The 12,682-nt window shown below is 52.3% G+C and overlaps 1 protein-coding gene across 1 annotated transcript in view; it reads right to left on the bottom strand.

Moving 5' to 3' along the window:
• The window catches only part of AP1B1 (adaptor related protein complex 1 subunit beta 1), a 108,676-nt gene that overhangs the window by 22,162 nt on the left and 73,832 nt on the right, over positions 1–12,682 (bottom strand). The window contains exon 20 of the mRNA XM_075319978.1: positions 3,186–3,272. Within this exon, the coding sequence (XP_075176093.1) occupies positions 3,186–3,272 (87 nt within the window). The remainder of the gene's footprint in view (positions 1–3,185; positions 3,273–12,682) is intronic.

Here is a 12,682-nt window from a genome sequence, read left to right as displayed (position 1 = left end):
TCCGCCGCAGCAGCAATTTGAGCTGTTACCTCTGTGAAGATATGAGTGAACTGGGATTCCTCAAGCGAAGTGTTAAGGGATTCTGCCCAGACCGAGATCGCCTTTGCGACCCACACAGAGGCAAAGGAGGGCGAGAGGGAGGAAACCGCAGCCTCAAAAGCAGAGTGGGCGAGGTGCTCCACCTGTCTGTCGGGTCCTTGATGGAGGAACCATCGGGTAAAGACAGGAGAGTCTTTGTGGTAAGGCGGGAGACCGGGGGGGGTCGACCGAGGGCGGATCAGCCCAGCCCTTAGGGGCAGGTGAGGCAAAAGGGTACCGGGACTCCATGAGTTTTCGGTTACCGAAGCGCCTGTCAGGCTTCTCCCTTTGCTTTGTGAGGATATCCTGAAACTCTGGGTGATCAGCGAAAACCTTTTGGGGTTTCCTTGCCCTCTTAAAGGAGATCGCATGGTCAGTGGTAGTGGATGGGGGATCCTCCACATGCAGAGTTTAGTTGATTGCTGCTATAAGGGTCTATTGCAGTTTGATCATCTGGGGAGGCTGAAACCAAGGAGTCCTCTTGGTATAAACAGCATTCTCCCTCCTCCAGCTCTTCAGAAGCCGTGGAGCGTGTGGGAGAGCCTGCCCTGTGTGCTCCCGAGGGAGAGCCCGCTGGAGACACCCGGCCATGTGCTCTTTTCCTGATCCCTGCAATCGGTGAAGCATGTGCCCGGATTACCTCAGAAGGACCCTCCATAGGGGTATGCGTTCCGTCCAGGGACCCAGTAGGGTGTGGAGGACGACATTGCATAGCCAGCACCAGGTTCTGTGACAGTTTTTCCATGGATTGGGACAGAAACTGTGCCCATTCCCGTGGGCTGGGAGCCCTAGGCTCTGGGCTGACTGTTGTGGCGGCGGTTATCATCTGCAGGACTTTCTGCAAACAGGAGTGACTTCCCTCCTCCTCCAGCCAGCAAGCTAGAGAAAAGTTAACACTGTGTGCAGGATCCTTGGGGCTCTCCTCCTTGCACTCAGCAAGGGACTTTATCATAATAAATACTGTAAATGTCCTAGGAGCCTTCCCTGCAGCGTCTTTTCTCCCTTTGTCTGGGAAACCAGTCAGGGGGGATCTCACCTTAAAACACTGCTTCAGTCCAGGCAGTCAAAATAGCAGAGTCAGCTTGCGGTGTCCGGTCACACAGGTGCCATATTCAACTCAGAGCCTGCTCAGAGGGGCTGAGGAATTGGTGCCATATTCAACTCAGAGCATGCAAAGAGGGGCTGAGGAATTGGGCTATAGGGGCACAGGCCTCTACCCTGGGCTTTGGAAAAGCGGGGTCTGTGGAACCCGTCGTCCAGCCCAGGATCCAGGGTGAAGTTTTAATTGCAGTTTAAACTGCAGTGTGTGCAAATAGCCTTTAAATTTCTGCTGGCAGAAGGTGTCCCTAAATGTATGAATTTTAGCAAGAAGAGAATGGCACTTCCTATATATGCGTCTAGGAGATATTGGGGTGCACTTCAGGTTCCAAAGCCAAACAGTGAGAAGTATACAAGGCACTCCCAAGATGATTTGAAGAAATATTTATTCATGTGCGTAACAAAAACGTTTTCGGTCCTATGTGGACCTTCCTCAGTAGCACATATGTGAGGGAAAACGCTGTATGGGGGCATGGCAGCCCCCATACAGCGGTGGATTCCGCGTCTGACAGCCCACACAGCGTTTTCCCTTAAATGTATGAGACACCTGAAGCAGTTTGTAAAAGAAGAGTGGTCTGAAATTCCAGTAGAGAGGTGAAAGAAGCCTGTTGATGGTTATAGGAAGTGATTGATTGCAGTTATTTATTCCAAAGGGTATGCAACCAAATATTAAGTTAAGGGTGTAGGGGTAAGAAAAAAAGGAACATTTATTCATGCTTGGAAGTTACATGCTGTGGCAAACAGGGAGGGGGTAAGACAGGACAGCGCGTTAGACGACGGCCGTTTTGGGTTAGACCCGTCGAAGCACTACTATAGAGTGCGAAACAGCCGTCGTCTAATGTGCTGTCCTGTCTTACCCCCTCCCCGCTTGCCACAGCATGTAAGACAGGATAGCACGTTAGACGACGGCCGTTTCGCACTCCATAGTAGTGCTTCGACGGGTCTAACCCGAAACGGCCGTCTAACGTGCTGTCCTGTCTTACCCCCTCCCCGCTTGCCACAGCATGTAACTTCCAAGCATGAATAAATGTTCCTATCACTGCACAGCAATAATCGGTGATTGCTTGTTCTTATTTCTTACCTCTACACATATTGGAGTTTTGTTTGTCTTTTGAATGAGCACCACGTAGCTGTTGCCAGTGTTAACAGCCAAAGTCCTTCTGCCCTGCCATCACAGGATAAAGCGGTAAAACGCTTAATGTGAACTCTGGTTATCTACCTGACGGATATCCAGATTCAGAGTAGTGCCCTGTTTATTTTTTCCTTCTCTGTTCTCCCTATTAAGTTAAGGGTGCCAACAATTTTGTCCTGCCCATGTTTGGAGTTTTGTGGGAAATGTCCGATTGGCTTTTTCTTTTACTTTATTTTTTGTGTTGTTCCAATACACACTAAGGCAATAAATATGTGTAATTACAAAATTACAACAATTTTCTAAGAGAAATACTTATTTTTCTGGAACAATTTCAAGGCTGCCAATACTTTCGGCCATGACCGTATGTAAAAAGTGATAATAGTTCTAAAAAAAAAAGCCCTACTCCCATTAATAGTCACAATTAAAATATGTTACACTCTAGAACACACTGGACAATAGAGCGCACTGAGATTTAGAAGCACAATTAGTGGAAAAGGCTATTTTCACTGCACATTACAATCAATTATGTGGCAACACGGTAATATATGACAGCCAGAATGCCTCATCACTGTGCCAGCCATATTTCCCCTAGGAGGGTGCTGTAGCTGTCAATATGGAGCACTACGGCACCCTCTTAGAGACAGTCTCCCTTCAGATGGCAGCAGGGCACAGAGGCAGGAGTGACCAGGAAGGAGCTTTTCTCCATAGCTTGGCTCATAAGCAGCCACGTGATCCGGACTACTACACACCAGCAGCCTGCTGCCTAGCCATAGTAGTGCTATTAAGTATAGAACAATGCAATCTACCATCCAGTATCTGTATACTAGTCTGTGCGGTCGAATAGACGTTATTTTGCAGGTTTCCTTGGAACGCTTACCCGCACTTGGAGGACAGTCTCTGATCTGGAACTGGGCCTCATTCTCATTGGGGATGTCCTTCCAGGTAGCCAAAAACATCTGTCGCTCTGTTCAGAAAGAGAAAAAAAAAAAGTGAATGGAAGCTGTTTTTCTTGTCTTCTTCATAATATATAAGGAAGTCCTAAATTGATTTGGTAATTTGAGACATTTTTTATTTTTACTTAATTGCGGGTCTTTGGGGCTAAAAATAATTAGAGTTCAATAAAAAAAAAAAGTGTTTTGATTCTTGGTACATTTAAAGGGAAGGTGTCGGCAAAAAGAAGGGAATTTTGTTTACTTACCGTAAATTCCTTTTCTTCTAGCTCCTATTGGGAGACCCAGACAATTGGGTGTATAGCTTCTGCCTCCGGAGGCCACACAAAGTATTACACTGAAAAGTGTAACCCCTCCCCTCTGCCTATACACCCTCCCGTGGATCACGGGCTCCTCAGTTTTGGTGCAAAAGCAGGAAGGAGGAAACTTATAAATTGGTCTGGGGTAAATTCAATCCGAAGGATGTTCGGAAAACTGAAACCATAACCAAAAGAACAATTCAACATGAACAACATGTGTACACAAAAGAACAACCAGCCCGAAGGGAACAGGGGCGAGTGCTGGGTCTCCCAATAGGAGCTAGAAGAAAAGGAATTTACGGTAAGTAAACAAAATTCCCTTCTTCTTTGTCGCTCCATTGGGAGACCCAGACAATTAGGACGTCCAAAAGCAGTCCCTGGGTGGGTAAAAGAATACCTCAATAAAAGAGAGCCGAAAACGACCCCTTCCTACAGGTGGGCAACCGCCGCCTGAAGGACTTGCCTACCTAGACTGGCATCTGCCGAAGCATAGGTATGCACTTGATAGTGTTTTGTGAAGGTGTGCAGACTAGACCAGGTAGCTGCCTGACACACCTGCTGAGCCGTAGCCCGGTGCCGCAATGCCCAGGACGCACCCACGGCTCTGGTAGAATGGGCTTTCAGCCCCGAAGGAAGAGGAAGCCCCGAAGAACGGTAGGCTTCAAGAATCGGTTCCTTGATCCACCGAGCCAAAGTTGACTTGGAAGCCTGCGAACCCTTACGCTGGCCAGCGACAAGGACAAAGAGCGCATCTGAACGGCGCAGGGGCGCCGTGCGAGACACGTAGAGTCGGAGTGCTCTCACTAGATCTAATGAATGCAAATCCTTTTCACACTGGTGAACTGGATGAGGGCAAAAAGACGGTAAGGAGATATCCTGATTGAGATGAAAAGGAGATACCACCTTAGGGAGAAACTCCGGGACAGGACGCAGAACCACCTTATCCTGGTGAAAAACCAGGAAAGGGGATTTGCATGACAGTGCTGCAAGCTCCGACACTCTTCGGAGTGAGGTAATTGCCACAAGAAATGCCACCTTCTGCGAAAGACGTGATAAAGAGACATCCCACAGCGGCTCGAAAGGTGGCTTTTGAAGAGCCATTAACACCCTGTTAAGGTCCCAGCGGACGCTTGTAGGGTGGAACTATGTGGCAAACTCCCTGCAGGAACGTGAGGACCTGCGGAAGCCTTGCCAGGCGCTTTTGAAAAAATACTGAGAGCGCCGATACTTGTCCCTTGAGAGAGCCGAGTGACAAACCCTTTGTCCATTCCGGATTGAAGGAATGAAAGAAAAGTGGGTAAGGCAAACGGCCAGGGAGTAAAACCCTTATCAGAGCACCAGGACAAGAAGATCCGCCACGACCTGTAATAGATCTTGGCGGACGTTGGTTTCCTGGCCTGTCTCATAGTGGCAATGACATCCTGAGATAAACCCGACGACGCTAGGAGCCAGGACTCAATGGCCACACAGTCAGGTTGAGGGCCGCAGAATTCAGATGGAAAAACGGCCCTTGTGACAGCAGGTCTGTGCGGTCTGGAAGCGCCCACGGCTGACCCACCGTGAGATGCCACAGATCCGGGTACCACGACCGCCTCGGCCAATCTGGAGCGACGAGAATGGCGCGACGACAGTCGGATCTGATCTTGAGTAACACTCTGGGCAACATCGCCAGAGGAGGAAACACATAAGGGAGTCGAAACTGCGACCAATCCTGAACTAACGCGTCCGCCGCCAGAGCTCTGTGATCTTGAGACCGTGCCATGAAGGCCGGGACCTTGTTGTTGTGCCGTGACGCCATGAGATCGACGTCCGGCGTTCCCCAGCGGCGACAGATCTCTCGAAACACGTCTGGGTGAAGAGACCATTCCCCCGCATCCATGCCCTGACGACTGAGAAAATCTGCTTCCCAGTTTTCTACGCCCGGGATGTGAACTGCGGAGATGGTGGAGGCTGTGGCTTCCGCCCACAGCAGAATCCGCCGGACTTCCTGGAAGGCTTGACGGCTGCGCGTGCCTCCCTGGTGGTTGATGTACACGACCGCCGTGGCGTTGTCCGACTGTATGCGGATCTGCCTGCCCTCCAGCCACCGATGGAACGCCTTTAGGGCTAGATACACTGCCCTTATCTCCAGAACACTGATCTGAAGAGAAGACTCTATCGGAGTCCAGGTTCCCTGAGACCTGTGGTGGAGAAAAACCGCTCCCCACCCTGACAGGCTCGCGTCCGTCGTGACCACAGCCCAGGTTGGGGGCAGGAAGGATTTTCCCTGCGATAGAGAAGTGGGAAGAAGCCACCACTGAAGAGAGGTTTTGGCTGCAAGGGAAAGAGAGACGTTCCTGTCGAGGGACGTCGACCTCCTGTCCCATTTGCGGAGAATGTCCCATTGGAGTGGGCGCAGATGGAACTGCGCGAAGGGCACTGCCTCCATTGCTGCCACCATCTTCCCCAGGAAGTGCATGAGGCGCCTCAAGGGGTGTGACTGACCCCGAAGAAGAGATTGCACCCCTGTCTGCAGCGAAAGCTGTTTGTCCAGCGGTAGCTTGACTACCGCTGAGTGAGTATGAAACTCCATCCCGAGGTAAGTCAGTGATTGGGTCGGTGTCAACTTGGACTTTGGGAAGTTGATGAGCCACCCGAACTGCTGGAGAGTCGCCAGAGCGACGGTCAGGCTGTGTTGACACGCCACCCGGGAGGGTGCCCTGACTAGGAGATCGTCTAAGTAAGGGATCACCGAGTGGCCCTGAGAGTGCAGGACCGCCACAACGGATGCCATGACCTTGGTGAAGACCCGTGGGGCTGTCGCCAGGCCGAAAGGCAGTGCCACGAACTGAAGGTGTTCGTCCCCGATGGCGAAACGCAGGAAGCGTTGATGTTCTGGTGCGATCGGCACATGGAGATAAGCATCCTTGATGTCGATTGATGCTAGGAAGTCTCCTTGTGACATCGAAGCGATGACCGAGCAGAGAGATTCCATCCGAAACCTTCTGGTGCTCACATGCCTGTTGAGCAGTTTGAGGTCCAGAACGGGACGGAATGATCCGTCCTTCTTTGGCACCACGAACAAGTTGGAGTAGAAGCCGTGACCATGTTCCTGAGGGGGAACGGGAATCACCACTCCTTCTGTCTTCAGAACGCCCACAGCCTGAAAAAGTGCATCGGCCCGCTCGGGGGGCGGAGAGGTTCTGAAGAAACGAGTCGGAGGACGAGAGCTGAACTCTATCCTGTAACCGTGAGACAGAATGTCTCTCACCCATCGGTCTTGGACATGTGGCCACCAGGCGTCGCAAAAGCGGGAGAGCCTGCCACCGACCGAGGATGCGGTTCGGGGAGGCCGAAAGTCATGAGGAGGCCGCCTTGGAGGCAGTGCCTCCGGCGGTTTTTTGGGGGCGTGACTTAGACCGCCACGCATAGGAGTTCCTCTGGCCTTTCTCTGGCCTGTTGGACGAGGAGGATTGGGACTTGGCTGAGGGCCGAAAGGACCGAAACCTCGGTTGTATTTTCCGTTGCTGAGGTCTCTTCGGTTTGGACTGGGGTAAGGACGAGTCCTTTCCCTTGGATTCCTTAATAATTTCATCCAATCGTTCGCCAAACAATCAGTCGCCAGAAAACGGCAAACCGGTTAAGAACTTCTTGGAAGCAGAGTCTGCCTTCCATTCGCGTAGCCACATGGCCCTGCGGACTGCCACCGAATTAGCGGATGCTACCGCTGTACGGCTAGCAGAGTCCAGGACGGCGCTCATGGCGTAGGACGAAAAAGCCGACGCCTGAGAAGTCAAAGACGCAACTTGCGGAGCAGAGGTACGTGTGACCGCATTAATCTCAGACAGACAAGCTGAGATAGCTTGGAGTGCCCACACGGCTGCAAAGGCCGGGGCAAAAGACGCGCCTGTGGCTTCATAGATGGATTTCACCAGGAGCTCTATCTGCCTGTCAGTGGCATCCTTGAGCGATGAGCCATCTGCAACTGATACCACAGATCTAGCCGCCAATCTAGAGACTGGAGGATCCACCTTGGGACATTGAGCCCAACCCTTAACTACGTCAGAGGGGAAGGGGTAACGCGTGTCATTAAGGCGCTTAGTAAAGCGCTTGTCCGGAAATGCTCTGTGCTTCTGGACAGCATCTCTGAAGTTAGAGTGATCGAAAAACGCACTCCGTGTACGTTTGGGAAACCTAAACTGGTGTTTCTCCTGCTGCGAAGCCGACTCCTCTATAGGTGGAGTTGGGGGAGAAAGATCTAGCACCTGGTTGATGGACGATATAAGATCATTTACTAAGGCGTCCCCCTCAGGTGTATCAAGATTGAGGGCAACGTCACGGTCAGAGCCCTGAGCTGCGACGTCCGCCTCGTCCTCCAGAGAGTCCTCAAGCTGAGACCCCGAGCAGCGTGAGGAAGTCGGGGAAGATTCCCAGCGAGCCCGCTTAGCCGGTCTGGGACTGTGGTCCGTGCAGAAGTCCTCCACGTGAGACCTAGGGGCCACCCCGGGAGCACGCTGCGGCGCAGACCGAGAGGGGCCTGGAGGCGATGATCCAACAGTGCCCGGGGCCTGTGTAAGGACCGGTCTGGACTGCAAGGCTTCTAGTAGCTTGGCTGACCATTTGTCTATAGACTGAGCCATGGATTGTGAAAGCGACTCAGAGTTTCTCAGCAAAAACTGCAAACTCTGTCCCTGCCGCCTGGACAGGGGGGGCAGGGGGGTCTGCCTGAGCCGAGGGGCCCACTAGTGACCGAGGCTCCGACTGAGCAAGCAAAACAGGGGTTGAGCATTGCTCACAGTGAGGGTAGGTGGAACCCGCAGGTAACATAGCCCCACAAGAGGTACAGGTTGCAAAAAAACCCTTTGCCTTAGCGCCTTTGCTCCTTGTGGACGACATGCTGTTGTCTCCTAGGAGAGTGATCACTGAGGGTATATAGCCAAAAGTAAACAACCCGGGCGAACAGAGAAAATATATACGAATATATATATATATATATATACACACTCCGGCACCCTAGGGGGACCAGCACCGGGTGACCGGTGTTGCTTACCGACCGCCCAAGCGGAGTGTGTGTCCACCAGATTCCCTGCCTTAGGTCTCCCAGAGCTGCAGAGCTCGTTCCTGAAAATCCTCCACCGGCAGAATGTGTGTAAAAATGGCTGCCGGAGCTCTCAGGGGAGGAGGGAGCCGTGGGCGGCGAATAGTAAAGTGCGGGAATCTGGGGCCCACAGTGATCAGTGAGGGGGGGGAGGAAACCTAAAGTCTGCTCCAGCCCTCACTGCCGACGTCAGGTCGACCGTCCCGCCCTTACCCCTGACTGGCAGGCCCGGGGGCGGGAGTTATGGTACTAGGCCGCAATGAAGCCGGGGACTAAAGTTAATACCGCGGCCGACAAACGGGCTCGGTCGGCGCGGAAGTCCCGGTCTTCACAAACCAGCAGCTGCTGCAGCGTCTGTGAAACAAGCGCTCCATGCACAGTCCCCATGGGGACACAGAGTACCTTTAGATGCAGGGCCCTGTCCCTGAGGATACATAGACTCCTGTCCGGCAGATTCCCACAGGGGCTGCGGAGGGAGCCCGGTCCCAGTAAATGGATGACCGGTCAGGATCCCACTTCTTCCAGAGCCTCTAAGGGATGGTGAAGGAAAACGGCATGTGGCTCCAGCCTCTGTACCCGCAATGGGTACCTCAACCTTAACAGCACCGCCGACGTAGTGGGGTGAGAAGGGAGCATGCCGGGGGCCCTGTGGGGGCCCTCTTTTCTTCCAACCGATAAAATCAGCAGCTGCTGCTGACTAAAATGGGAAAGCATGAGTGGATGTGTGCCTCCTTCCACACAAAGCATAAAACTGAGGAGCCCGTGATCCACGGGAGGGTGTATAGGCAGAGGGGAGGGGTTACACTTTTCAGTGTAATACTTTGTGTGGCCTCCGGAGGCAGAAGCTATACACCCAATTGTCTGGGTCTCCCAATGGAGCGACAAAGAAACAAAAAAATGTCAGTATCTGAAAAGAAGGGAATTTTGTTTACTTACCGTAAATTCCTTTTCTTCTAGCTCCTATTGGGAGACCCAGACAATTGGGTGTATACCTTCTGCCTCCGGAGGCCACACAAAGTATTACACTCAAAAGTGTAACCCCTCCCCTCTGCCTATACACCCTCCCGTGCATCACGGGCTCCTCAGTTTTGGTGCAAAAGCAGGAAGGAGGAACTTATAAATTGGTTTAAGGTAAATTCAATCCGAAGGATGTTCGGAGAACTGAAAACCATGAAACAATTGAACATGAACAACATGTGTACACAAAAGAACAACTAGCCCGAAGGGAACAGGGGCGGGTGCTGGGTCTCCCAATAGGAGCTAGAAGAAAAGGAATTTACGGTAAGTAAACAAAATTCCCTTCTTCTTTGTCGCTCCATTGGGAGACCCAGACAATTGGGACGTCCAAAAGCAGTCCCTGGGTGGGTAAAAGAATACCTTGATAACAAGAGCCAACACGACTCCCTCTTACAGGTGGGCCACCGCCGCCTGAAGGACTTGCCTACCTAGACTGGCATCTGCCGAAGCATAGGCATGCACTTGATAGTGCTTTGTGAAAGTGTGCACACTAGACCACGTAGCTGCCTGACACACTTGTACAGCCGTTGCCTGGTGCCTCAATGCCCAGGACGCCCCCACGGCTCTGGTAGAATGGGCTTTCAGCCACGAAGGAATCGGAAGCCCCGAAGAACGGTAAGCTTCAAGAATCGGTTCCTTGATCCACCGAGCCAAGGTTGACCTGGAAGCTTGCGAACCCTTACGCTGACCAGCCACAAGGACAAAGAGCGCATCTGAACGGCGCAGGGGCGCCGTGCGAGACACGTAGAAACGGAGTGCTCTCACTAGATCTAATGAGTGCAAATCCTTTTCAAAGCGGTGAATTGGATTAGGGCAAAATGAAGGTAAGGTGATATCCTGATTGAGATGAAAAGGAGATACCACCTTAGGGAGAAATTCCGGAACAGGACGGAGAACCACCTTATCCTGGTGAAAAACCAGGAAGGGGGCTTTGCATGACAGTGCTGCAAGCTCCGACACTCTACGGAGTGAAGTAACTGCTACTAGAAATGCCACTTTCTGCGAAAGACGTGATAAGGAGACATCCCGCAGCGGCTCAAAAGGCGGTTTCTGAAGAGCCATTAGCACCCTGTTAAGGTCCCAGGGTTCAAGCGGGCGCTTGTAAGGTGGGACTATGTGGCAAACTCCCTGCAGGAACGTGCGGACCTGAGGAAGCTTGGCCAGGCGCTTTTGAAAGAATATTGAGAGTGCCGATACTTGCCCTTTGAGAGAACTAAGTGACAACCCCTTATCCATTCCGGATTGAAGGAAGGAAAGAAAAGTGGGTAAGGCAAAAGGCCAGGGAGTAAAACCTTTATCAGAACACCAGGACAAGAAAATCCGCCAAGACCTGTAATAGATCTTGGCGGACGTCGGTTTCCTGGCCTGTCTCGTAGTGGCAATGACATCCTGAGACAACCCTGAAGACGCTAGGAGCCAGGACTCAATGGCCACACAGTCAGGTTGAGGGCCGCAGAATTCAGATGGAAAAACGGCCCTTGCGACAGCAAGTCTGGGCGGTCTGGCAGCGCCCACGGCTGACCCACCGTGAGATGCCACAGATCCGGGTACCATGACCGCCTCGGCCAGTCTGGAGCGACGAGAATGGCGCGACGGCAGTCGGACCTGATCTTGCGTAGTACTCTGGGCAGCATTGCCAGAGGAGGAAATACATAAGGCAGTCGAAACTGCGACCAATCCTGAACTAATGCGTCCGCCGCCAGAGCTCTGTGATCCTGAGATTGTGCCATGAAGGCCGGGACCTTGTTGTTGTGCCGTGACGCCATGAGATCGACGTCCGGCGTTCCCCAGCGGCGAAAGATCTCTCGAAACACTTCTGGGTGCAGGGACCATTCCCCCGCATCCATGCCCTGACGACTGAGAAAATCTGCTTCCCAGTTTTCTACGCCCGGTATGTGAACTGCGGAGATGGTGGATGCTGTGGTTTCCACCCACTGCAGAATTCGCCGGACTTCTTGGAAGGCTTGACGACTCCGCGTGCCGCCTTGGTGGTTGATGTATGCGACGGCAGTGGCGTTGTCCGACTGGATACGGATCTGCCTGCCCTCCAGCAACTGCTGGAAAGCCAATAGGGCCAGATACACTGCCCTTATCTCCAGGACATTGATCTGAAGGGAAGACTATCGGAGTCCAGGTTCCCTGAGCCCTGTGATGGAGGAACACCGCTCCCCACCCTGACAGGCTCGCGTCCGTGGTGACCACAGCCCAGGTTGGGGGCAGGAAGGATTTTCCCTGTGATAGAGAAGTGGGAAGAAGCCACCACTGAAGAGACGTCTTTGTTGCAAGGGAAGAAGGGAATTTTGTTTACTTACCGTAAATTCCTTTTCTTCTAGCTCTAATTGGGAGACCCAGACAATTGGGTGTATAGCTACTGCCTCCGGAGGCCACACAAAGTATTACACTGAAAAGTGTAAGGCCCCTCCCCTACTGCCTATACACCCCCCGTGGGATCACGGGCTCCTCAGTTTTAGTGCAAAAGCAAGAAGGAGGAAAGCCAATAAACTGGTTTAAGCAAATTCAATCCGAAGGAATATCAAAGAACAGAAACCATTCAACATGAACAACATGTGTATACAAAAAAACAGGGGCGGGTGCTGGGTCTCCCAATTAGAGCTAGAAGAAAAGGAATTTACGGTAAGTAAACAAAATTCCCTTCTTCTTTGTCGCTCTATTGGGAGACCCAGACAATTGGGATGTCCAAAAGCAATCCCTGGGTGGGTAAATTAATACCTCGTGATAGGGCCATAAAAACGGCCCTTTCCTACAGGTGAGCAATCGCCGCCTGAAGGACTTGTCTACCTAGGCTGGCGTCCGCCGAAGCATAGGTATGCACCTGATAATGCTTGGTAAAAGTGTGCAGACTCGACCAGGTAGCCGCCTGGCACACTTGCTGAGCCGTAGCCTGGTGTCGTAATGCCCAGGACGCACCCACGGCTCTGGTAGAATGGGCCTTCAGCCCTGATGGAACCGGAAGCCCCGCAGAACGGTAGCCTTCAAGAATTGGTTCCTTGATCCACCGAGCCAGGGTGGA

Source organism: Anomaloglossus baeobatrachus, chromosome 1 (genome assembly GCF_048569485.1).
Source record: "Anomaloglossus baeobatrachus isolate aAnoBae1 chromosome 1, aAnoBae1.hap1, whole genome shotgun sequence".
Taxonomy (NCBI): Eukaryota; Metazoa; Chordata; class Amphibia; order Anura; family Aromobatidae; genus Anomaloglossus; species Anomaloglossus baeobatrachus.
The sequence above is the reverse complement of the archived record's forward strand: the minus strand, read 5'-3'. Positions and strand labels throughout refer to the sequence as shown.